We start from the raw sequence: 27,984 nt of genomic DNA, 5'->3' as shown, positions 1-27,984 counted from the left end.
TGTTGCAAGTGAACCAAACCGGGCAGATCTCCAATTAACTGAACCACGCTGATAAATTAGGTTAGTTGAGAAATTGAAATGATAGTCCCGCGCAAAGTTGAAATACATCGGCGCAGCTTCCGACCACAACCCCCTTCCGATCACCACAGACCCACGCAATGGAGCTTCCGGTGAGTCGCAGCAGATTTTCCGGCGAATAGACATTGCAGAAAACGTGAGAATATCGGAGGTAGAACGAACAGTATCTGCAAGCACGACCACGAACGGTGGAGGTGGGCTGAAGGATGAATTGACGGACGGAAACAGATACTTCGACCACAAACACGCCGGATGTTTTTTTTTCTGTTCACGATGATTTTTCATGTTAGCTAAGTCATAGGAAGTGGGTGAAAGTCCGGAACGTACCCTTCAAACCCTCTAATTTCCGCTGCTAACAAAAACCCTGTAATGCCAGAGTTCATTTGATTCCATTTCCAACTTCCCACAGCATCTCCAAAGCATTATGGAGGAATCCAGCTCTTTCTTCTGTAATTTAGGGGTTCTTGATTCCCTCAGCGACGATGGAGTTCAAGAAATTCTCAATACCTATGCCCAATTCTCTGCTGCTACCCAGGCGCTTCTCAATGGCATTGGACGGCTATCATTGCGATCGGAGTTCGTTTCTCACGTACAATCCCTTTGCAAGCACGGGCTCGAATCTCTTGTCCTCAATCACTTCCTTCGATCACTACAGGTCTTTTACTTGTCTCGTTATGCATTTCATTTTTCTACTTAACGATTGAGCACACCAGTTTATGGCATTTATCTTAGCAACAATTGGTGTTTTGGGTCTCAGGAAAATTTCGAGATAAATGGTGCTTCGGAATTTTGGAAGCATTTTGACTCTTACGAGAACATTGAAATTCTGAACACCTGCGACCCACCTGTATGTTGGCACAAAGCTCTCCCACCCATGAACTACTTGTTTGAACTTGTGTTACTTTTTAGTTTGTGGATAATTAATGGCTCAGTGCTTAGTTGAAAAACTAGCTATTTTCATGAATTAGCTAATATTAAAAAATTTAAACACAGCATTCGGAAGAGGAAGTTCGGGAAGTGCTTTGTAAAGCTTTAGAAGAGATCTCCTCGAAAAAGAAATGTCAGGAGGAGTTCTTGTCAATACTGGTTCATGCTTTACAGTCATCTAGATATGATCTAATGGAGAAAGGACGTCAATATGATGCTGAAACTGAAGTAATTGGTCTCTTTGCAAAGTATCAACTACTTGTTTCCTCAGTTCTTATGGCTACTCTTCCTCGGCATTTTCCTGGTACTATATTTCACTAATTGCTCTTACTCATTACATAGACCATTCTTTATCTTTTGTACTTGATATAATTTTTTTCCGATTGATAATGTTTTTGAAGATTTATGATGCTTACGCCTTGAGTCTTTGTTGAGTTTCAAATTCCTTACTTGGTTCTGGATTTCTTTGGATCTTTATTTTGTATAGTTGGAGTACCTTCTTTAGAGAGATTCCAACTATTCCAACAAGGCTACAAAAAGGGAGCTTCTTCTGGAAGAAGGGACTCCAACTATACGAGATAACATCTATCAAATTGTTACAAAAGGTTTTCAAAATTCTAACCCACAAAGAAATATGGTAACAAGCTAGGGACCAAAGTTCCCTAGGATCCTCTTTTATTATCAATAATTAACTATTACATAGATCTTTCCTCCCACACAAGAGAGAAACCCTAACACTTCTAACCGAAAGACTGAATGCCTTCCTTACTTCTTATTTAAACACATATCTTAATAACGGTAAAAAAAAACTTCCTTCATAACCATCTACTAACCACCAAAAACTACCCAAAATGATCATCCTAACTGTTGGATGATTCTTCCAACTTACTAGTAAGTAGTAACCACCACTTTGCCCTTTTTACCTCTGTGAACATAGTGATGTAAAACCGGTGGCCTATTAGTACCCTCCCCTTCTAAAGTCAACTTGTCCTCTAGTTGAAAGTTTGGAAATTGACGGTGAAAATCGTCGACCAACTCCCAAGTAGCTTTGTGAATCAGCAAATCTTTTCAAGTAATCAACGCCTCCCATGAATTAGTGGCAGGATTGTTCCGAACTATCATGGGTTGGCCTAGTGGTAAAAAAGGAGACATAGTCTCAATAACTAGCTTAGATGTAACAGATTCAATTCATGGTGACCACCTATTAGGAACTAATTTCCTACGAGTTACCTCAACACTTAAATGTTGTAGGATAAAGCGGGTTGTCCTGTGAGATTAGTTGAGGTGCGTGTAAGCTGACCTAGACACTCATGGATACAAGAAAAAATAGTAGCAGAATTCTTCTGATAACCCTGAACAACTTCGGGAATGGTCAACCATTCAAACGAATTACAAAAGACGGGCTGTGGGTTGTAGAATGGGATGTTGACCAAGCATTTTCCTCAAATGTGAAACATGAAATACAAACATGCATGCTTTAATCATCCGACAACTACAACTTATAAGCCAAAGATTTGCCACTAGCTAGAATTTGATAAGAATCATAAAATTTAGGAGAAATCTTCTTATTAGATTGTCAGTACAAGAAGATTGGCGATAAGGACACAATTTAAGAAAAACCCAATCACCAACTTGGAATTCCACATCTCGCTACTCACGATCAACCCAATTCCTCTTTATTCTGTCTTGAGTCAAATGAAAATGAGCCTTTAAAGCATCAATAGCCTTATCCAACTATGGATTTGGAGAGAGAACTTCAAGATGAGGTTTGTAAGCATGCAGATTCAAAATAGTTATCCTATGGAATGTTCTTTCCCTCGTAGATTCTTCAATTTCTTGTCAACAACCACTTGGAAAAAAGAGCTTTGGCTGTATTAACCCATAAGAGAATGTCTTTTAGCCAAAAGCGGATTATTAGATACCTTTTAAAGCTTTGAGACCAGTTTGAAATTTTGACACAACTTTGATGGAAGAGGAAAGGTCACGTGACTTCTTCTTCGGGAAGATTTTGCATTCTTGCTTCGGAAAGCATTATATCAAAGACTCAAGTCCTCCAAGATTTTTAAGTTGTTCTTGGGGCCGGTTTCTTCTTTTTTAATATTTAGTGGGTGTGTTGTGAGGAAAAAAATAAAGTTCCGTAAGCTGTTAATTAGCTTGTATTCTCTTGCTAAGTATTTGCATTGTACTTGATTTCATATCTAGTTGGTAATTTCTGGTTTGTCTCCTTTATTGTACTGGTTTAGTCTCATTTCATTATTTCAATGAGGAGACTTGTTTCCGTTCCAAAAAGAAAAGAGACCAGTTTGACACAAATTTGAAAGTGTAAGAACCGAAATTGTAATTTAACCTTAATCTGTATGCATGCGCGTGTGTATATATCTATATATAAATATAATGGGGGTTCCTTGCTGTAATACGGATATTCTTAACAGGGTTCTTATTCTCTTCATTGTAACTTTTTGATGACTAGTGAAATGTTCCCGTTTTCCTTTAAGATGACTATTACGGCATGCTAACTTGTAAGATGATTATGTCAAGCTTTTGTGTCAAACATTTGATAACTATCTGTGTATCTCTCGTATTTCACTCAAGCTCTGAAAGATTTGATGTTGGAATTGTTGATTTTATGGAATTAATCTATATTTCATTAATTACTTAATAGAGATACAAGCCTATATATAACCATAGAGAAATACACTTAAGGAAATAATATCAAATAATATCTCCAGAATAATATCTCCTAAGAATAATATCTCCTAAGAATAATATCTCCTAAGAATAATCTAATTATATTAATAGGAATAGGAAATCTCTTTATTTTTCATAACTGTGTCCACTGATTCCTTGCTTGCATGAGTAACACTTGACTCCTCTATCTTCAACGGCTTCTGCTCTTCAAACTGGCATATGGTCTTTTTACTTTTAAATTTCTTAACTTCATCGAAATTTTGTAATTATATTGTATGTTCTTTAAGTTACAGTTAATGGTTTTAGATTTGCTCCACTGGTATTTCAAGGGAAAGTTGGAAGAGTTGAGTGCTATAATGGCTGGAGAACTAAACGAAGATTATAAGTTTCAATGTAAAGATGATATGGAGCTAGATGGAAAAGGTAGAATCTCTTGCAAAAGTGGTCAAAAAGATTTTAATGAGTGCTATCAGTTGGAGAAGTTCTCTAATATCCATAAATTAGTGAAGAGCATCGGGAAGGTTGTTCTCGATCTTAGGAATCTTGGGTTTACATCTATGGCTGAAGATGCCTACGCTTCTGCCATATTCTCTCTCCTAAAGGTGAATGTTCCTCTGCCATATTCTCACAAATGGAATCCATTTCTTCTCTCTATGTTATATACCATTTCTTTATTCTTTTTGTCTATGGCACCTATTTTATAAGAGTCTCCATACGTAAAATTTAACTGGGATTCATTCTAGCTTTTCCATTTCTATGGCAGGCAAAGGTTGATTCTCTTGCAGACGATGATTACAGGAGCTCTGTTTTGGAGCCTATTAAAGAGTGGATAAAGGTAAGATATTACTGATTTGTGTGCTAGCGTGAACTTAGCTCATGATGAATCTCATACATCAGGAAATTGCTCAATGGTTTATCTACTCACTGTGTTTTTGGTTTGAGCTGTCAAGTATTTTTGTTTTTTGTTTTTTTCTTATGAAAACAACTTTCATTTATGAAAACAACTTTCATTAAGAAAAAAATGAAGAATACAATCTTGCTGTGATCCATACCTTCACAAACGAAATTCTATGTCAACTGTTCAAGCTCCATACTAACAGAAGAAGGCATAAGAAAAATTGAAATGCAGTAAGTAGAAATATTAGCCAAAACCAAGTTGCACAAACCCAAGTTGACCACCTCTTGAAAGGGTAAATCTTTTTCATCGTGCAATTTTCTTTTGAAATTTTTTAATTAAAGGCTGCCAAAAAGTAACATGATTGGGATAACCACCAAGTGGTAATCCCATATAAGGAAAAGGAAATTTTCCACCTTTTGCAATTTAGCCTTTTAAGAATAATGAAGAAGCGCATCCACGTCTATCCCAATTAAAGCAGATTTCTCCCAATTGAACAAAGCTGTTTCAAGAACTAAATTTGAAGATCAATATTCCAATTTCCAAGTTAGGGATCATTTTATACAGCCCAACAAGGCCCATTTCTGATTAGTCTCTTTTGAAAGTTTTTTGTTGTTTTTTTTATTCTTGGAGTGCTGTGTATTCCTTGTATATACACGTTTCTTTTTTTCCTTCCATTTTATTTGGTCCCTTTGTTATGTTGAATTTAACTGTTAGAATTAGTGAGAGATTTTTCATTTTTCCATTTAACAATTAGAACAATACCACTAGCTTTTTACTTTTGTAAAATGTTTCTCGACTTTGACGTCGATTGCTCAACTCTCATACAATGTTTCATTGCCTTTTTAAGTTGATAAGCTCCTACAGCTTTATCCCTGATGAACGGTTGTTTATTTGGATGTGTTTACTACTCAGGCTGTGCCACTCCATTTTTTGCATTCTCTTCTTGCTTATCTTGGAAATTCTGCTGGTAACAACAGTCCTTTCCATAGTTTAAAATCATCATTGGCTGCCCGTGCATCCTCATTCGATTCTGGAGTTGATACTCCTGAAGGACTTATTAGGTGGCAGTCTCGACTGGAGTATTTTGCATACGAAACTTTGCAAGACTTGAGGATCGCTAAACTTTTTGAGATAATAGTGGATTATCCCGACAGGTAATGCCATCTACATTTCAACTTAGTTCTCTTGACTTTCCTCCCTTGGCTTTTCCTTTCATTGGATATTTTTGTGATTGACTAGTTGTCGAAGTTTCTCATATCAACTGGGATGGTAGTCACTGCAAAGTTATGATTTTGTTATCAGCCATCTTGAGATCCTAATATGAGCATTTTAATGCTAACTCATAGTAACATATAAAACCGGGTGTATAACGTATTATACTTTTAACCCCTAAGGTCTAGCCAATAGGTTGATTTCATCTCTATGTTTCAGAATCATGCAATTTAATTCCATAGATTTATTAAATCATTCAAATTGGTCTTTAATTAAAGGTTTCCATTAGATAGTCAATGGAGATGCAGATGCTGAAATGGTTATTTTCAAACCGGATGGTATGAAATTTTATTATAGAAAATGGTGTTGTGGTATTTTTATGACAAAAAGAAGAAGAAAACTCTTCTCCTTCCTCTCCCTCAGTTTAACCCATCCCCTCTTCTTTACCTCTCCCTCCTTCGATCTCTCCTTTGGCGATCACTTCTGCTGATGCAGTACAGAAATGCTTAGAAATTTTTATGAATAATACTTCGGATATATCTTTTATTAATGAGAGGAGAAGCCTTTTTATAGGCTGGAAGTTTACAAGAGTTGTTAGAAGTTAGTTGTTTTAGAACTAACTTGGAGTTGAGTTAGTTTATTTATGACTAACTCAAGATATAAGACTAGTAACTCAAGATACACAAGTTTTAACTAAAGAATAACTAATCTTAAAATACAAGAATGGTAGTTCAAGATACTCAAGAATTAGCAAAAGAAATACTAAAGAAATTAAAGAAACATCAAGAAAGGAGGATGTTCTACATCAAACCCCTCCCCTAGGATAAAACTCGACCTCGAGTGAAGATTAGGGAGCTAAAGAGAAGGAATCTGGTGCATAGTAAGGTGACAGGTCGACAACATTGAAAGATGGGCTGATTCTCATGTTTGCTAAGTGATCTACTCGGTAAGCGTTGGGGCTGAGTCTTTCCAATATTTGAAAGGACTAATTCTCTTGTTGGTCATTTCAGAATGATGACCAATAGGTAGTCTTGATTTTCGAAGGTACACCATAACTAGGTCACCCACTTGATATTCCTTAAAGCGTTTGTGAGAGTTGGCGGCTGTTTTGTAGGAGTCATTAGCAAGCTCTAGATGACTCTTGACTTCTTGGTGTAGCTTGGAAATACGTTCAACCATTGCTTCAGCCTCCATTATGACATCGACAACATATGCTAGATTAGCTAAATCAAAAGTGACCTGAGGGAGACTAGTATATACAACCTCAAATGGGGACTTCTCTATTGATCGGTTTGCCATGTGGTTGAATGTGAATTCTGCTTGGGATAAGTCTCCATTTGTTCATGTTAGCATTGCCTCAAGTAGAATTCACCTTCAACCACATGGCAAATCGCTCAACAGGGAAGTCTCCATTTGAGGTTGTATATACTAGTCCTCCTCGAGTCACTTTCGATCAGTGTTTTTAAAGGCTCAAGGCGCACTAAGGCGCATTGGTCCTCCGGAGCCTAGGCGCAAGGCGCAAAAAAAGGCGCGAGCTTTTTTCATAAGGCGCACTATATATAAAAAGAGAAGAAAATATATATATACACACACATAGCAGAGCAACAATGTATAAAATATAGGTTCGTGTTGAAGAAACTTCGTGCGCGGAAGGAGAAGGGTTCTTTCTTCACGTTCACATAATAGGTTTAAAAAACCTAGATAATAATAGTTTTTTATAATTAAAGCCCAGCCTATAACATATAAAAAAAGCCCACGCCTAATTCAACTTGCGCCTAGGCGCGCCACAAGGGAGGCGCGCGCCTAATCTGGGCCTTTTAGAATTCGCTGCGCTTCCTCACAAATAAGCCCCAAGTGGGCGCTGTTTAAAACACTGCTTTCGATTTAGCTAATCTGTCCTTTATTGTTGATGTCGGTATGGAGGTTGAAGCAATGGCTGACCGTATTTCCAAGCTACACCAAGAAGTAAAGAGTCATCTAGAGCTTGCTAATGATTTTTATGGAGTTTTTTGGTCTTTTACTGTACAATCTTGTCAGTTTTTAGTTTGATGTTTCTTTGTTTGGTTTGTTTTGTCTCTTAGATTCTTATGGTGCTCTCTGGCTAAGATTTTTGTGCTTCTTAGTTGAAAGTTCTCATCTTTTTTACTTGCCATTAATTGAGCTTCTCTTATATTTGTGTTATAATTGGAGGCCTTGTTTCTGTTTAAAAAAAAAATACCCTGTTCCGTTTCAAAGAAAAGAAAGAACATTTTACTGTTAGTATTTTTTTTAAATTCAGTCTATTTACTTTAATTTCAGCTCTCCGGCAATTGAAGACTTAAAACAATGTCTTGAATACACTGGGCAACATTCTAAGCTTGTTGAATCTTTCATCTCGGCACTACGATATCGTCTACTTACTGCTGGAGCATCAACGAATGATATACTGCATCAATATGTTTCCACTATTAAAGCACTTCGCACAATTGACTCAGCGGGTGTTTTTCTTGAAGCAGTGGGTGAGCCAATAAGAGAATACTTGAGGGGAAGAAAAGATACCATCAAATGTATTGTGACTATGCTTACTGATGGAACTGGTGGTAATTCAAATGTATCCGGAAATACTGGTGATAGCCTTCTTGAAGAATTAAATAGGGATGAAGAAGGTCAAGAAAATGTAGGTCTAGATGATGATTTTCACGCTGATGACAAGCAAGCTTGGATTAACGCTTCAAGGTAGGTGTATACTTAGGGTCTTGCAGGATCAACCATTTGTTGAACACCCTAAGCTGACAGTAATCATTCTTCATTATTATCATTTTAAATGGAGTAATGGGTCTTCGATTTTCAGATGGGAGCCTGACCCTGTGGAAGCTGATCCTTTGAAGGGTGGCAGGACTAGAAGGAAGGTTGACATACTTGGGATGCTAGTTAGCATAATCGGTTCAAAAGACCAACTAGTTAATGAGTATCGTGTCATGCTGGCAGAAAAACTTCTAAATAAGTCTGATTATGACATTGACTCAGAGATACGAACGCTAGAACTACTTAAGGTGTGCATTTTTCACCCTTCTTAACCACAACTAGCATATCACAAGAATAAGAAATAGGAAAATTTTGTGTTTTCATGCGTTCAAATTGTTTGTTTTATCATACCCTTGTCATTTTCAGATTCATTTTGGAGAAAGTAGCATGCAGAAGTGTGAAATTATGCTCAATGATCTAATTGATTCCAAGAGGACCAACTCTAATATTAAAGCAACAATAAACCTGCCATCTCAAACTGGTATGTCGAAGAAAAAACCTATGTTTTCTTTTTGAAATGACTCCCATCTGCCTATCTTACTTTGGTTATGTTGTAAGAAACCGGAGACGGAGAGATTTTGAGCAATTGGGTTGGGTAAATTGCCATTGGGTTGGTTAAATTGCCATTTTGGGTACTCCAGCCTCTAGTAGGAAATTTATTTTATTTAATTATTACTTACAACCCGAGAAGGTGAGTATGGTTAAATGAGGGTGGGAGCTGAGATTGATATTAGATGTTTGCAACTTGTTGGGAAAAAAAGGAGCTCCCAAGCTCTACTTGGTGATTTAGCAGGAGGGAATCATAATTATAAAAAGGTTAGAAGAACTTCGGAAAGAGTTATGAGTTCTATAAGATCTCAAGAATTTTCATACAAGATGGAAAAGAAAATTTAGTATTTCTCTTTAAACCTCCTAAAAGATGGAAAAAAAATTCCAAATAAAATTTAAGCTTTCTTCCTATGAGAGTGATTCCACAAAATTATTACGTGTAGAGTGTTTGGGTCAAGTTGACTACTTGTACTTGAGTCAGTTTAGCGAGAGAGAGACTTAGGTAGAGACAACTATTGCTACATATGGTCCCTTATTAGATTCTCTGTTTCTCAATGGGTTTTTATTTCTAGACTCTTATGTAATTATTCACTGTGTAATTCTCTTGACTAGAGCCTTCCCTTTATTTATTTATTTATATTCTCATGTTACCGTGTATTCGGTCATGTTTTCTAAAAGAAAGTAAAGATTTTTCTTTACCAAAAAAAAAAAGAAAGAAAGAAAAAGAAAATGTTGATGCTGCTGATGGGGATAAAAACTTGAAGACAAGGGAGTGAATAGAGTTGAAAACATCATATACAATGAAGGTGTGGGAGATCAGAATGATAAGCAAGGTATTGTGAAGGAGGCACGAGACACTGAGATTTGAGAGAGTGATCTAGAGACAAAAAATTAGACTTGAGCATCAAGAGTGAGCATGGACTGCGGCTGGGTACGTTTTTTTTTTAAATGAAGCTCAAAGTACAAGAGAATTATACTAAGAACAAAAAGGGAAAAAAAAAAAGAAAAGAACCAAACAACCTGCCAATACAAGTGAAAAAACGACCAAAACCAACAACCACAAAGAACAAGCTAAAAAGGCGAAAACCAATAGAAAAAATGAAACTAAAACAAAACCAAAACGAAGAGATCTGAAAACAAAGCAAAACAAAATAACTCTATCAAAAGGGAAACATTTGAAACTAGAGACTAGCAAGAAGATGCAACCGGCGAGCACAAAGCTAACATGCCAAAGTAGTCCAAAACCTAGAAGAGGCACGAAAAAATCTTTCCAAAAACCAGCAACAACTAAAGGTTGTTCTGCCATTTGCAACACCTCAACACCCTATGTTGAATCTTCAAAGACAAAGATTGATGTTCCAAATGAAAACACATCCCCCAGGCGAGTAGAAGTATTAAAAATATTCACCAAATTATTTCTTCCGTAAGCCACTCTAATAGATTCCAACACCTTTTTTGACTATAACACGATTCATGACGAACAAGAAAATCTCAGAGAATAGACTTGAGAAATAATAGAAGAGTTGCACGAAACATTAACATTATCTCCGACTTCTCTTTCTGCTTTCTCTTACTATATTGAAATAATATTGGAGGTCTAACAACATGGGAGGGCTGAACTGCTAATTTAAGCCAATATTTGCCTTCTTTGCTTTTCAGAAATGCTATGTAAGGTTCCTTCACCCCTTTATCCATAAGATGACCCTCTTCGACAAAACAATCTTTCCATTGATTATCTCTTCCTTTAGTATTTTAGCTGACTCTTTAAATCAAGATGATGCCACAATCATTGACTAAGGACAGCAGATCCTTAGGCAATTTCGAGAGTACTTTGAGAGGAAGGGTGACGGCTTCATCAAATAAGGCAGTGAGGTCTACCCCTTCAATTTCTGCATTACACTTGTGATCAAAACCGTTAAAGGAAACCCAAAGACTCCTCACTGCTGACACTAAAAGGTGAATCCAAGGCCTCATTTGGAAGCTGTTTAGAGAAATTGGCAGCAGGACAAGGAGAGCCTCGCATCAAATTTACTTTAGAGTTAGAGTTGGGAAGATTCGAATAATTGAATTGCTTTGTAGAATAATTGAATAATTAGAGGTCCGAATTTTGGAGCTGTAAACCTCCAAAAGGTCTGGATTACATTCTGAAATAGATGGCTCAAAACGGTGAATCCGAGAAGGGACTAAAAGTGGAACTTTGAGAGCACAGCCATCATTAAACTCAGATTTTAATAAGGCTGTCCATAAGTTGTTGAAGGATGTTCGCTTTCGAATATAATGCTTGAGGATTTTCGGAGCTTGAAAAAAATTGCTACCTTTTGCTGATTTAGGCCTTTTGCAGAAACCTGAAACCGGGGGTGAAGGAGATGAGTTGGCCAGAAATGGAGACAGCTGTTGGGAGGGAGGGGAAAAGTTTTCTTTAATTATTTTGGAGGATATGTCATAATTATTCATGATAGTAATTAAATAAGCTTTATCCTTTTCTCTCTCTCTCAATAAATCTTCAACAGCCAAATTAAAATTACTCTTAATAGTAATTAAGTGGGCCTTTTTTTCTTTATTCCTCTCATTTGATGGCCCTTCGTCTACTGGTCTTTTAAAAACAGAATCAATAGATGTGGGCCCCGCTGTCAATTTGCAACCCTGTTTACCTCGGGTTCGACAACATTCAAAGAGGGACTGTTCGGATGCCCGCGCAATTAATTCACTATCAACCAGATTGCCGGCCTCTGACTTCTTCTCCGACACCGGTGGGATGGCCAGGAAAAGCTTCAGAATTTCAAAAGGATTTCTACTCCTAGGTAGAGCTGCAAAAACTGATTTTGGAACATTCACTACTGATGGAAAGGAGGAAAGATCAAATTTTTCATCTAATAAGACATCTCTAATTCTCAAATGATCAATTGAATTTTTAAAATCATCCAACAAAAAAGGTCTAGGAGGATTTAGAAATTCAAAGTCACCAAAATGTAGATAAATATTTCCCCTCTTTAGATCTGCAATTTCGATCATTGATGGCACAAAACCACATAATTTCTTCTTTACCTGAATCCGGGCTTCACTGCAATTTGTTAACTTCAGAGTTTCAATGGTTATGTCAATAAGATCTCCAAAGTGATCCCCAATAACCTCAAAGATGCTTCTACACCAATATTCCAGAGGAAGGTTTTTTTATTTTGAGCCAACCATCTGTGAGACCCCCAATCATACATACGTATGTTAGGAAGGGTAAGAAGGGAAACTCACCAACATGTAAGGAGAGAGAATGAGTGGGAAATAAAAGAATGTGCAAGTGGGTCCCACTGGGTAGGAATTTGAGGGTGAGTATAAATAGAATGATTGAGAAATAGGGATAGGTATCTTTTTGGTTATCTTTTAGAAAAGGGAGGCGGCAGCAGCCGATAGGAGAGGGGTATCCTTCTTGTGAAGGGTGCAGGTTTGTTCTTATTGTTCATTGTTCTTGTTTTCATTCCTTATTGTAGCTGTAACTTTGGGCTATATATATAAATAAAGGATCACAGGGTGCTGTCTCTGTTTAGCCATAGTTGGGTATTTTATTAAAAAGGGTGTAGAATCCTAACACCATCGTAGCCTTTTAAAACAAGTGGCCGACTGTGTTTGATGTTGTCCCATCTTTTGAATTTGAGGTGGAAATTCCCCCAAGCCTGCCATTTCCCTTCCTCTTGAATAAAGTCAATGATTGATTCATGATCAACACTAATGAGGGCGTTCTCATCAAATAGAGGATTTATTAATATTTTCGTTCGAAAAAATTCTTCCAGCCTCTTACAGATCAATCACCAGTCATCTGAAGCAAATAATTTTGATATAATCCAAAGGTTTTCAAAGTTAACCTTAGCAACTTCATGGTTCTTAATCAACCACTGCTTCTGTTTTGGAGGGGAAGGACGACCGTCTGCTAGTAACTTCCTTTTTTTGACTAAAATCTTGACTGACTTCCATTTTTTCAAACCTTTTAGAGCTGGGAGTTTAGAGCTACTGGACTTAGCCTTATCAACATAACACAACTTTTCTACCATTTGTGGAGAAGGAAAACTGGATATTAATCCAAAGTACCATCTAACATAGTCCATTTTTTCTACAAATTTTTCCAGCATCTTGCAAAACGACTTCCATCCTTGCTGATCTTTTCCTGAGCAAACTCTAATACTGAAAACCCCTGAATATTGCCAGTGATCGCAGCTTAGGGCCCATCCGGACTTTGCTTGAAACTTTGAAATTCTCAATCTTCCTCTCTCAATGTCCCCAAATTTTTTGAAATAATTGTCCACCAAAGTTCTGAAGTAATTCAAAGTTGGGATTAATTTCTCAAATGAATTCTCTGCCTTTTTGGGCTAGGAGATTGATTATTTATTGATATTTCAAGGTTAGTTACAAGTAACTGTTTCAAGGTTGGGTGTCTAACTGTTTTAGTTAGTTATTGATTACAACTGTTCTTTAACTAATTACGGGTTTTAACTAACTAACTAACTATGGCTTACATCATTCCACCCCCCTAAGGATGAACTCGTCCCAGAGTTCATTAGTCAGCAAGCGTGAAGTTGTCCGGTGCATGGTATGGCTTTAAATCAGCAACATTGAAGACTGGATGTATGTGAATGTCTGGTGGTAAATCGATTTTGAAGGCATTATCTCCGTACTTTTCTAGTATAGGGAATGGTCCAATTTGTCTGTCTTTCAGTTTGTTGTAGGTGCCAGTAGGGAATCTGCTATTTTTTAGGTGTACCATCACTAGGTCTCCTTTGTTGAAGTGAGCTTGTCTTCTTTTATTATTTGCTGCTTTTTTGTAGGAATCTGTTGTCTGTATAAGGTGATCATAGACTTCCTTGTGTAATCTTTTGATGTTTTCTACCATGATTTTTGCTTCTTTATTGAGGTCCACGGTTGCAGGAAGTGTAGTGAGGTCAAAGGTTAATCGTGGTAGTTTGATGTATACTACTTCGAAAGGGGATTTTCCTGTTGATCTGTTCTTCATGTTATTGAAAGCGAATTCAGCTTGAGCCAATGCTAATCCCATTGTTTTGGTTTTGACCCACTAAGGCAACGTAGTAAATTACCTAGGGTTCTGTTTGTTACTTCAGTTTGTCCATCTGTTTGTGGATGGGCTGTGGTGCTGAATTTCAGTGTTGTGTCAAACTTCTTCCACAATGTTCGCCAAAAATGGCTTAGGAACTTGACGTCTCTGTTTGATACAATGCTTTTAGGTACCCCATGTAGTCGTACTACCTCTCTAAAGAAAAGGTTGGCTATATAGATTGCATCATTTGTCTTTTTACAAGCTACGAAGTGGGTCATTTTGCTGAACCTGTCTACTATGACCATGATTGAGTCAAATTGTCTTTGTGTTTTTGGTAATCTAACCACAAAGTCAATTGATAAATCTTCCCATATTGAAGTTGGGATGGGTAGTGGGGAGTATAATCCTCCATTCGTGCTGGAGCCTTTGGTTCTTTGCCAAATGGGGCATCTCTTTACAAAATTATTTGAATCTCTTCTTATCTGAGGCCAGTAGTATCTTTTGGAGGTGACCTCTAATGTCTTATTCTGTCCGAAGTGTCCGGCTAACCCTCCAGAATGGGCTTCTTTCAATAAAGCTTCTCGTAGTGAGGTGTGCGGTATGCATAACTGTTCTCCTTTAAATAGGTATCATTCAACAATGTGGTAGTCATCAACGTCTATGTAGTTTGAGCATTTGTACCAGATATCCTTAAAGTCAATATCTTCTTTGTATAGGTCAGGTAAGTGCTTGAAGGCTATAATTTCCGAAGAGAGTAGTGTAAGTAGGGAGCCTTTTCTGCTTAGGGCATCAGCCACCTTGTTTTCTTTGCCTGATTGGTGTTTGATCACAAAATCAAACATTTGGAGGAAGGATATCCAGCGTGCGTGCATCCTGCTGATGTTTTTTTGAGCTTGGAGGTACTTTAGTGAGAAGTGATCAGTTAGGAGTACGAATTCTTTGGAGAGTAGGTAGTGCTCCCATTGTTTTAGTGCTCGCACAAGGGCATACAACTCTTGTTCATATGTGCTCCATGACTGTCTTGAGGGGCTGAGCTTTTCACTGAAGTATTCGATAGGGTGTCCTTGCTGAGCTAGGACAGCTCCAATCCTTGTGCAGCATGCGTCGACTGCTACTTCAAAAGGTGAAGAGAAGTCTGGTAGTTTAAGGATAGGGCTGGATGTCAATTTATTTTTGATATCTTCAAAGCTCTCTTGTTGTAATTGGGTCCATTTGAAGTTTCCTTTCTTTAGACAGTCAGTTAGGGGTGCGGCTAAAGAGCTGAAGTTCCTGATGAATTTTCTGTAAAATGAGGCTAGGCCAAGGAAGGCTTGTATCTCCTTAATGGAGGCAGGAATCGACCACGTGTAGATGGCTTCGATCTTCTTTGGTTCCATGCTTATGCTTCCTTGTTTGATTACAAAATCGAGGAATGCAATCTCTTCTCATAAACATGCTTTTCTTAGTGTTGATGTAGAGTTCTGCCTCTGTCAAGACTTGAAATAGTTTTCTTAGGTGTAGTAAATGCTCATCGTTGTTTGTGCTGTATACGAGTATGTCATCGAAGTAGACGACTACGAATTTGTTGAGAAAGGGGTGAAGTATCTGGTTCATCAATCTCATGAAGATGCTGGGTGCATTAGAAAGGCCAAAGGGCATGACCATCCATTCAAATAAGCCTTCGTTGGTCTTGAAAGCTCTCTTCCATTCATAACCAGGTCTTATGCGTATTTGGTGGTAGCCACTTCTTAAATCAATCTTCGAAAAAATGCTGGCTTTGCCGAGTTAATCAAGCAAGTCACTAATCCTCGGGATGGGGAATCTATATTTTACCGTGATGCAGTTGATAGCTCTGCTGTCAACACACATTCTCCAGCTCCCATCTTTCTTTGGCGTGAGAAGGGCTGGTACTGCACAAGGGTTGAGGCTCGGCTTGATGTGCCCTTTCTTTAATAGTTCCTCAATATGGTCATGAAGTGTTTTGTACTCCTGGGGACTCATCCTATAGTGAGCCAAGTTTGGTAATGATGCTCCCGGAATCAAGTCTATGTGATGCTGTATGTCTCGAAGAGGTGGGAGTTCCTTTGGTTCTTCCTTCAGGCGTGGGAACTCATCAAAGAGCTATGTTTTTTCCTTCAGGCGTGAGAAGGGCTGGAACTCATCACTGTAGTTTGGGTTCTATGGCTTCGACTTGTCCTTGGTTTTTTCAATAATAACCAGTCCTAGGAGGTCTTGTTCCCTTTCTTTAAGCATCTTCTTCCCACTAACAGTGATGAATAGCTGTTTCTCACTTCTTAATCCTTCCTTATTCTTTCTTGTTATTGGGAGTAGAACTATCTTTCTCCCCATCCATTGGAATTCATAAGTGTTTTCTCTCCCTTTGTGTAAGGATTGAGTATCGTATTGCCAAGATCTTCCTAATAGGAGATGGCATACGTCCATCTCAATGATATCGCAAACAATTTGGTCTTTGTAGTCGTTTCTAATGGAGAGAGGGACTGTGCAGATGTCGCTAACCGTGGCTTCTCCTCCTTTTCTTACCCAACCTATCTTGTAGGGGGTTGGATGTGCTTCTGCCTTTAGGTTCAAAACTGTTACTAGTTTCTCTGCCTTTAGCTAACCGTGGCTTCTCCTCCCTTCCGTTTATGGTGCATCTTGTCTTGAAAAGACAGTGGCGTTGCGGGTTATTTTCTTCATTGGGTGTGATAAGTACCCGTTGGATGACACAAGAGACCCTTTCCCCGTCGTCTGCTTCAATCAGTGCAGTTTCTTCTTCTGCTTCTTTACTATCTTCACTCATCAGTTCTCCTTCTTCGGCTATCGCTATGGTTTTTCTTTGCGGGCAATTGTTGGAGAGGTGACCAGTTTGGCCATATCGGAAGCATTTTCCTAATGAAGGACGGGAGTAGTTGTTCTGACCACTGGTTTTGAATGTTTGTTCTTTCTTCCTCTCAACGGTTACTTCTTGATTGTCAACTTCCTTCCATTTTCCTTTTGTTGAGGTTGAGGGTTGGTCGTTTATCTTTTCCGGATAATTGTTCCTTTTTGTTGATGTTGTCTCCCATGCCGGTCTTCAGATTAGGTTCTTGGATCTAATCGCAATCATCTCTTCCACTGTCTCCGCAAAGGATATTGCTTCAGACAAGAAGCGAAATGGTTGTAGTTTGACTCTTTGATGTCGAATTGGAGGCCTCCCACAAATCTTACAATCTGATGTTTTTCATTTTCGCTCAGGTTTGTTCTTGCACTCAAACGGTGGAATTCTTCAATGTAGTCAGCTACTGAACAAACACCTTGGCGGCAGTTTTGGTACTGATTGTACAGTGTTTGTTCATAGTTTGGTGGTAGGAATCTCGCCTTCAGCAGCTTCTTCATCTTTTCCCACGAACGGATCGGTTGCTTCCCATATCTTTGTCTGTTAATTTCCAACTGATCCCACCAAGCTGACGCACCGACTCTTAATTTTAAGGCTACTAGGTGGACTTTCTTGCGTTCAGGTGTATCCATGTAGTTGAAGAAGTTCTCAGTGTTCTTTATCCAATCTAGGAATGATTCTATATTTCGCTTGTCGTCATACGTGGGAAGGTCAATCTTCATCTTGTAGTTGTGGTACTCTCCTCTTCTGGCTTCATTTCTTCGGTTATTTCTTTCTGCTCGCAGGTCATCATTTAAGTTCCAAATATTTCCTTGTTCATCACCACTTAAGGAACCATCTTCTTGGATTTCTTGCCATGCTTCTTGGTCTTCTTGAAAATCTTCGTCAAACTGTTGTGGTATGGCGTACCCGGGTCTCCTTCTTTGGAATCCTCGTGGGTTGTTCACGTTTCTGAAGTTTCCCCTTGTTCGCTGGCCTCTTGCTTCACCGAAACGATGGTCGTTTGGCTTCGATCCGTGGTGGTGGTTGTGGGTCTTCTTCTCTTCGGCTTAACAAGTCAACGCTTTCCATCAATCTATCAAATTTGTTATGGAGATCTCCCAAGGATTCCTCAACAGCCAGCAAGCGAACTGTTGTTGTCCTTGGAGAGAGGGCGGTGATTTCCTCCGCTTCTTCTTGCGCACGGTGTTCCCCCACGGCAGGGTTGTTACCTCTTCGGCGAGCCATCCGTCCAAGAATCGCTCTGATACCACTTTGATGTAATTCAAAGTTGGGATTAATTTCTCAAATGAATTCTCTACCTTTTTGGGCTAGGAGATTGATTATTTATTGATATTTCAAGGTTAGTTACAAGTAACTGTTTCCTTGAAACAGTTGGGTGTCTAACTGTTTTAGTTAGTTATTGATTACAGCTGTTCTTTAACTAATTATGGGTTTTAACTAACTAACTAACTATGGCTTACATCAAGTTCTAAGTAAAAATCAGAGACTATTGACTGAGTCCATCTGAGTTGACTAACGGAAATAGAGATTTTTCTACAGGCTTCCACATCTTCAATGGAACAACTATCTTTCTCTTTCCAAATGCAGTAGTGGGACTGATCGATTTTGCAACTGACAACCTCCATTGGGGCTGGGTATGTTGAAAGTTTGGACAGCTTATTGAGGGGGTGTTCCATTGGTTTGAGCTGAGCTGAACAATGACATGAATAGCCGGGCTACTGAGTGTATATTAGATAGTTCAGTTAGCTTGATTTTTAAATTTAGCTCATGCACCATTAAGTTTAAATTAATTGAATCAATGAGGTTTAAATGGATGTATCGTCTTTGAGTGGATTTGATTAGCTCGTTATTTTCTGTTTGGGTTTGTTTTTAGGTTTCCATCATATTTATGTTGTCCGTGTATAGTCTTTGTTTAGGATATAGCTTGTATTTTCCCTTCGTTCTTTTTGCTCCCAGTATAACATTCTTGTACTCTGAGCTTTAAGTCTCATTATCATTAATAAAGAGGCTTGTTTCTGTTTTAGAAAAAAGGGTTTAAATGGAAAAAGATAAACTTTCAACCATTAATTAAGATCAATCGAGTCAATAGGTTCTTGCACCCCTAAACTTTGTTCGAAATATGGAAACTTTCCATCTTCCATTAATTAAGGTAATCGATATTTGAAATCGTAGTTGTAAAAGTATCCTCTTTATATGGTTTGATAAAACATTGGACTATGATTATGAGATATGAACTATCTAATTAAGTAGAAGAAACATGATATTATTGCTTTAAGTGAGGAAACCGATGAATAACTCTCTTAATAATCCAGAAGGTTAGCTGATACTATTTCCATCTCATTTTTCCTCCTTCCTGCCCATTTGCTCACTGTAACTGAATATGAGATGTCCTGAGAATGGTAGAATTTTCCAAACTTAGAGTTCCCAAAGTTTGTTGCCCCCGGTTTCACACGTCACACTTAAGCCCATCATATTATTTAGCACTCTTGCTACTACCTGAAGTATCATGTTATGCTTTGAGAGTACTTTCTAAAACCTTTTTGATGTATGGATGTTCATCTAGCTGTTGATCTCAAGGAGAGCGTGATTTCAATGAATGACCTTGATGCGACTATCATATCTTCAAATTTCTGGCCTCCAATTCAGGTGAGAAAATATTTTCTTGTAAAAGATGTGGTATTTTTGCAGAATTTACACACTTCGTTGCCCAATATTGAATGATGGTGCATTATTTGTCTTAGCAATAAAACATCTCATATAAGTATTTATATACAATGTATAATCCTCCTTATAATTGAGCATGTTTTTTTTCTTGATATTCTGTGGGCATTGGAAGGGGATTTCTACTCAGAAGTACTATTCTGGGGGAAAAACAGTACTCTTTATTTATCAGCAATTGTTCTTCGAAATAGACTGCAGATGCTTTAATTTTTTTGTAAACCTTCTAAATTTTAGGATGAGAACATAAACCTACCTGCATCCGTGGATCATCTGCTTACAGATTATGCTCAGAGATTTAATGAAATTAAGACACCTCGTAAGCTACAGTGGAAGAAAAATCTTGGTACAGTAAAGGTTAGTTGATAAACATCATCGTATGCTATTAATATGAATGTGCAAGTGCAACTGCAAACTGTGTTTCTGTTCCCGGAATTGAAACTCAGGACAATTTTTTTCTTTTCACCGTAAATGCTTTTATGGTCCATCTGTTATAGTTGGAGTTGCAATTTGAAGATAGAGAATTGCAGTTCACTGTAGCTCCTGTACATGCAGTGATTATAATGCAATTTCAGCATCAAAAAAGGTAGAAATCTTTTAACTTAGCTCAACTAGTAGCTTGTTAGTGTATTACACTAACTATACGTGGCTTAATGTGAACTTCTTTACAGTTGGAGTTCTAGGAGTCTTGCAGCTGCCGTTGGTGTGCCAGTAGATATTCTTTCTCGGCGGATAAACTTCTGGGTTAACAAGGTATTTTGAGAATTCTTTGCTACAAGAAATGCCTGTTCATTTGTTGGTGCAAGTTACATAAAGGAAAATATCAAGAAAGCAGAATTATTGGTGCAAGTTAATAAATAAGCCATTTTAACTAATGGAGCGTACAAAAATCCAGCCCATTTAGTATTAATTGCAAAGGGCTGAAGTCACTGCTTACAGAAATCTGACAGGAACCAGAAAACGAAAAGGTAGTTACACACCACTATCCTAATTTTTCCATATCATTGAACACTGTTACTTTTCAAACAAGGCCTCCAATTATATTCTTTTACTGGGAAAACCAAGCTTTCATCAAGAAAATTGACTTTAATCAAAAGGGGCTGACAAAAAAGGAAAAGGAAAAACCTAGAAATGGAGCCACATACCAATGAGACCTAACAATTGATTTCAGGGAACCATTGTCTCTTACCTTCACCTTGAGGAGTGATCTTTTCTGGTGATCTATGTTCTGTTAATATGACATGAAAGAAAGATTGCCCTAGGAAAATACAATCGCTTCAGCGTATTCAAGATAGCTTTAGAACTCAAGGACACAGTTGTACAACCTATAGAACAGATCCTGTTCAAGGTCATGTATTTGAGATAGCTAATATTCGTTCCTTTTTCTCTAGCTACTGAATTGAAGTACACGAAAAGAATTTAAAAAAACTCTCTAACATCTAGTCCTCTTATTCCCAACGTTCTCTTCATCCTTATGTGGTCTCCTCTCATCACGTATCATTGAGCAACCAACACTTGCTGCCCCTCCCTCTTCCAGCTAGGATCTTTTATTCCTAGCTCTGAAACCATCTGGTTTGAATAGAATATTTTGTATTCCCATGATTTAAGTATGAGATACATAGCCTTCTTATATAGGAGAAAGACTCAATGCATGGAAGAAAAGAATCATGCTGAGAATAAAATAAAATCATCAGTTAATTTACAGCCAACAAATCCCTTGTTTTTATAATTCTGTTTTTAGATTTCCTACCAAACATGCTATTAGAAATCCATCGCTGAAACTAAGGTTGGATAAATAGCTTCTCTAGTAAGAATTTCAGCTCACATTTATCTGTTTCCACTACCCCAACCAATATGCTGGTTGATGTTGGATGGCTAAAACAACTGCCATTCATTCACGTTCATAGATGGATTTCAATTGAGCGTGAGGAGACCAGTATGGCTATAGTAAGCAGTAAGTTGCAGTTATTTTGGTAAAACAAACCTCATGCCTGTTCCTGAAGCACTGTGATAGTTGGCTGGAAACAAAAAGAGCAAGAACTGAAAATGTAACCATGGCATTTTCAAACGCTTGAATATCTTGGTTGCTTGATCCATTCATGTGAAGCCCACATTCTGGAATAGAGGTTGTGAAGAAGGAAGCCAAGTATAAGTACTACGCGTTCTAAGATGAGTGGAGTTAAAGTGACCAAGTATAAGAATGACGCATTGTGAGAAAGGAGCATGCGTTCTGGCTAGTCAACACAATGAAGGAAAGGGTGGTTCACTCATTCAGATTAGTCGGCTTCTTATGTGCTGGGTTAGAGTTAAGCATGATTAGAGAAGATATTAAACCTACATGTGTAAGACACTAAGTAGGAGCTGGCAAGCTAAGATGAGATTAAAGATGACTAATTCAGTTTGGGATTAGTATGAATAGGCCTTGAGAGTTCAAAGATGATCATAAGCAGTTTAAGTGTTGAAACTCTGTCAGAAGAAAGAGTAGGCGAGAAGAGGAAAGAGGGAAGGACAGTCTATAAGAAGGGAATATAAAAGTGTTTTAAGCTTTGTGAGTGACCCTTCCAAAGAAAGAATGGAGACATCTAAAGCTTATCTTCCAAGTCATGTTAATGTTATGCTATGTATAGTACAATGCATGTTATAAAATTGTTTATGTTTATAACAAAAGCACGACTCTTCGAAAGTATGTTTCCAAGCTAAAGTGTTCAAGTTAAAGTATTCCATTTTGTGTTGCTTGTATGTGAGTAGGTCATTAGCTTTATTCCTATCATGAGCTAGCTATTATGTGTATATAAGAGTCAAGGCAACCATACGTTGAGAGGTCCGTGTTGATTTTATGGAATTAATCTATATTTCATTCATTATTTAGTAGAGATACAAGCCTATATATAACCATAGAGAAATACACTTAAGGAAATAATATCAAATAATATCTCCAGAATAATATCTCCTAGGAATAATCTAATTATATTAATACCCTCCCTCAAACTCAAGGTTGAAATCACAAACTTGAGTTTGCTAAGAACTAAGAAAAGAAACAATATATCTAGAATAGAATAAAAAACCCGAAGAACAAACACACAAAGAACTTCTAGGTTAAAACAAACCCACGAAAAACTTCTGGGATAGAAACATAGATCCTCGTATAGAGATCTATAATAGAACCTAGGAAGAACGAAACAAGAACTTCGGGGGGGCAAAATGAAAGAGCAAAACTGAAGAAAAGTAGAATCAAAGCTGGACGAAAACAGGGTCGGAATTGGACAGAAGTGTTTTGTCAGATCAGAATGGAACCGAACGAACTAAACTAGAGCAAGTCAGAATCAGATTAAACGGGAAATCTGGGGCGAACAGAACGGAAACTGAACTGAATGGAGCAGAGAGGCTTAGCGGATCTGAACAAAAACAGAAACGAGGCGTCGTTGGATCTGGGCTTCGATCTAAACTTTGAAGGCAGACATGAAGGATGGGTCTGAACGAAATTAGACAGATCTGGAACAGATTGGAGGCAGACGCGAGGATCTGAGGACATGGGGTTTCATGGTTTTGTTGGGACAGCGTAAGGAGATGGAGCAACGACAACGAAACGCAGCGGCGAGCGGAGCTTCTTGGACGACGGACAAAACCGAAACTCTTCGGCTGCGGCGCTGGGCGTTCGGCTTCAACTGACAGAGGTTCAATCGGCTGCTTGGCTAACGGAAAAACAAGAGGTCGGATGAAGAACTATGAAGGAGATGGCCGCCGCGGACGCTAGTGAAAAACGAATGGGGTTTATGGGGTTTGGATGGTGGCAGATTTGAACAGCAATGAGTGGCAAAGGGAAGGTGCAATGACAGCGGCAGATTTGCAGATCTAAGGGGCGGCTTCGGCTAATGGGAGATGATTCTGCTTCCGTTGATGAATGATCAACGGAAGGCAGAGATCAAACGGGATGTGGAGACTAGAATTCAATAAGGCGAAAACCCTAGAGCTCTGATACCATGTTGATTTTATGGAATTAATCTATATTTCATTCATTATTTAATAGAGATACAAGCCTATATGTAACCATAGAGAAATACACTTAAGGAAATAATATCAAATAGTATCTCCTAAGAATAATCTAATTATATTAATAGTCCGCATTCGAGCTGACCACCTGAGCAACTGTAATTGAACCTATAAATCTCCAAGGGATGTTGATGATGATACGAGTCGTCACAGTAGTCTTGGGGATGGTTTAATGTTCCGACGAAAGTGCATGATGAGGTGTTGTGAAATTTGATTTTGCAAAATGAATTTTAACATGTACGTGTATTCCCCAAAGGTTTTCCTAAAATGTCATTTACTAAGCATTAGACTTATGTTTTAAGTTTCCCTTTCCTAGGTAAGCAAAGTGAGGAGGCTGCGTTGCGAAAACGAGCCGTTACGTTGTGCCAGGAGCTAAGAGTTGGGAAGGTGTTTGGAGTTTAAGTTTAGCAGCTTTAAGTTTTAAAGTATTTGACTTGTAATTGTACTAAGTTTGTTAAGGAAAAAATAAAGATATTCAAGCTTTTAAGTGTGACGTTCTTGTATTGCGAAGCAAAGTCAAGTCTTAAGAGTAAGCATTTTGGCGATGAGTTTAAGCTTGTGAAAAGTTTAAGTTTATGTTTAAGTTTAAGTTCGGGCGTTCCGGTGCCTCGTTAGAGACATAGGAGCTGCTCCAGTTGCGTTCGTGCCTGGGAACACAAGGAAAGGATGTGTGTTGCTGGCTGGTGGGGACCATGAAGAGTGAGGGGTTTAAGAGAGATTTTGTGAGTTCTGTTAGAGGGAATATTTTGGAGTGAGCAGATGCCCTAGGGAGAGAATTTCCAGCCCTCTTGAAAGTGTGCTAGTTTGCTATTGTTCTTCTTTATCTTTGCATTGAATGATATAATATTAATTTTGCCTTCATCTACTCTTTTGGGTCATTCGGCGTTTTAAGATGGTGTCAGAATAGGTGGTCTAGAAAGATCTATGTTCAAGCCCCTACATTGTTATTTTCTTTGCAATTAAAATTGATTTCCACTTGTGATGCCTTCCTCATATTTCTAGCCTACAAATGAGGCAGAGTGTTGAGTGATACAATATTAAATTTGTCTTCCATCATCAGTTTAAGCTTTTGGGTCAACACGATTTATGATCTTCTCTCTGACTAACTCTCAGCACATTGTCTTTTTTATCCCTCCTATTTATTGTAATATAAGGAACTGGAGGCGTAAAACATTAATCCTTTACTTCCATCCAAACAAAGCAGTTAGAGGGGCTGCAAAGGGAAAACCATCAGCGAACATCAAATTCTAATCTTTATTCCTATGTTGAGTCAAGGAAGGGCTAAGTTTTCTGGTTGAGTTATCCCTGAGATTCGTTATTTGGACTCCACAATTTCCTGGCATCACTTAGGTTATAAGATAAGTATTTGATTGAGAACTTTCCCGAGTAATATAAAGTCCATTTTCTTTCATCCTCAAACAATTCATTTTCCAGCAACGTCAATAAGTCATTAAACTCACCAGATTTGAAATTCGTCAAAAGTTCTGACCACTGGATTGAAATGAGTTGTCCTGCCAAGCATCTTATGAGCTGCTAATCTAACGAGAGAACCAACATTTCGCCAAGAGCTACGGACACTTCCACCCTTCTCTTCATCTCTTCCCATTGTCTAAATGCTACGTAGTATGTTAATTGCTGTAATACTGGATTGATGGATTCTGTATTGCACAGAAAGACGCACATGCATAACTTTCTCAGTTTGCAAGACTAACTTTGTCATGCTGTTTTCACTGTAGGGAATTCTCTCAGAGTCACGCACTGCTGATTCCACTGACCATGTATATGTCCTCGTAGAAAGTATGATTGACACAAGTAAAAATGTTTCAAATAACGGCAATAACGAGGACCTCATGGTTGGCGAGGATGAGGGAGAGGGTTCTGTTGCTTCTGTTGAGGACCAAATACGTAAAGAAATGACCGTCTACGAGGTAAGTTTTCTAGTGACATATTGGATCATATATTGGCCTATTTGATTCAGGTAGCTCCTTTCTGATGGAGTCTTAACAAATGTTATTCATTCTATTCCATACAAATAAGCATCCTGATTTTGAAGCAGTTTCCTCTCAAATGCTGTTCTTTTTGTTTGGTCCTTTCCTTTATAGAAATTCATCTTGGGGATGCTCACAAATTTTGGAAGTATGGCTTTAGATCGAATTCATAATACTCTCAAGGTAAGAATTGTTGTAGCATGATGTGCATAATGGACAGATTTATTGTGAAGAATGTAGAAGGCCAAAAAAAATTAAATCATTTGTTGTGCAGATGTTTTGTGTAGCAGATCCTTCTTATGACAAGTCAATCCAACAACTACAAAGTTTTTTGTCTGGACTCGTTTCTGAAGAGAAATTAGAACTCAGAGATGGCATGTACTTGTTAAAGAAATAATCTTCTAAGCTTCTCCCCGAATCAATTTCCACCACAATCAAATTTCCACAACCATTACGTCAGGGGAAAATGTCTATGCCTCATAATAAATTATTTGTAAGAGTAAAATCTTCTGTGATTTCCATCCTGTTTATATATTTTTGTTTCTGTTATGTATATAATAATTAATTCCTACCTACTACTACCCTTATTATTGCTATTATTATTTTCAATTAGTGTTCGAAAAGTTCTAGTTTTCCCATACAAATATACATTTTCGATCAAAATTCCAACATAGTAGTCCTATGACATTGAATAAATATGTGGTGATCTGGCATCAGTATTTAGCACTTTATATTTAACATCCTATTAAAGAAAAATAAAATAGGTTGAGTATTGAATGTCACATGAATCCTAGTCAAACAAAATGAGGCTTCATCGTAGAGGAGTCACTGAATAATTCATTCTTTATTATGATTTAGTCGAAGTCAAAGATATCATATTAGTTGATAAATAAAGGCTTTACCATCCTCATGGTGAGGGGTGTCAAGGATTGCATGATCAAAGTTATGAACTCACAATAAGGTTTCTGCTTCATCTCATTCTAGATTTAGACTTTCTTGATGGGATGAAACCGATAGGATTTGAATAGATCTACAAAAGAGACTTCCATAGGATATCATAGCCTTTGACTTTGAACAACTATTAATGACCTTGTGGTAACAAGAGAATGATGAATTGATAAAAGTGGATATGTCTCATGTGTTATGTTAATGACATTATTCATTGTCAATGATGTAATATATGAAGGAAAAAAAGAGACTACCTAACCAAGAAGGGAGATAATGTTAAGTTTATCTCAGATGCATACTACAAAAGAATGATAATGTATCATTCTAATGTAAAGTTAAGTTTAAGGAAGAACATCCTAAGACACTCAAGTATTGAGGATAAATGGTTAAACATCTTTTCTTATAGTAGGAGACAATTAATGCACACATGAGGCTTAACATACAATTGGTTAGTTATATCGGTTATCTCAATGGTGTGACCATTTGAATTCAAATTTTTTTAAAAAATATTCTCAAAGTATCTATAGATAATAGGAAGTTTTGTGAATTGTGTTTAAGATATGATCTTTCACAAGAACAAAATACACCAAGTCTTATAAAGATTTAGAGAAATTATTGGTAGGATAAATTTTATCCTATTTTGTGGATATTGGTAACCGAAGGCATTTTTTCTTGCTTATGAGCAAAATTTTGTGTAGTAATTAAAAAATAACCTTAAAAATTTGAGAGTTCCCAGTTAGTCTATCACACTTTTATGAGATAATAATGGTGCAAAGACTAAAACTAAGGATACCAATATCAAGGATAAGGTAGACTAAGAGAACATCATGATAGTGATCGAGATGACTTTGAATGACATGGTTTAATTTATATAAAAGTACTCTCAAGGTTAAAGTGTTTGAGAGACAGATTGTCTATGATTACGAGACATGTCTCTACTTTGTTGAAGCAAGTGGGAGAACATGTTGAGTATAGAGTATGTCTTAGAATACATGTCTCACGAGCTTTAGTGCAAGTGGAAAATGGTCGGTACTTATACCTTAATGTGTCGTACTTTTTTAGTTGATTAATTTAATTATTAATTATACAATATCAATTGTTTTCATTAACCGAAAAAGTCCAAGGTTATTATATAGTCTTGAACAGTATGTAGTTTACATGAAAGATGGATCATGTTCAAGAAATAACCTTAAAGACCTATTCTGGTAATACTATAGATATGATCCACATTGTAATAGTTACAAATGGT

General features: G+C 37.6%; 1 protein-coding gene across 1 annotated transcript; it reads left to right on the top strand.

Moving 5' to 3' along the window:
* The first annotated feature begins 67 nt into the window (after window positions 1–67).
* Window positions 68–26,483, top strand: LOC101206294 (anaphase-promoting complex subunit 2). Its single transcript, XM_011656983.2, has 16 exons — window positions 68–733; window positions 836–925; window positions 1,072–1,309; window positions 4,000–4,295; window positions 4,457–4,528; window positions 5,504–5,745; window positions 8,102–8,518; window positions 8,634–8,835; window positions 8,954–9,068; window positions 19,595–19,677; window positions 19,987–20,106; window positions 20,247–20,335; window positions 20,421–20,502; window positions 25,536–25,727; window positions 25,902–25,970; window positions 26,062–26,483. Exons 1-16 carry the CDS (start codon window positions 503–505, stop codon window positions 26,182–26,184), a joined length of 2,661 nt encoding a protein of 886 aa, XP_011655285.1. The 5' UTR covers window positions 68–502; the 3' UTR covers window positions 26,185–26,483.
* Window positions 26,484–27,984: the final 1,501 nt, after the last annotated feature.

Source organism: Cucumis sativus, chromosome 5, assembly GCF_000004075.3.
Source record: "Cucumis sativus cultivar 9930 chromosome 5, Cucumber_9930_V3, whole genome shotgun sequence".
Lineage (NCBI taxonomy): Eukaryota > Viridiplantae > Streptophyta > Magnoliopsida > Cucurbitales > Cucurbitaceae > Cucumis > Cucumis sativus.
This window is presented reverse-complemented; position numbering and strand designations above follow the sequence as displayed.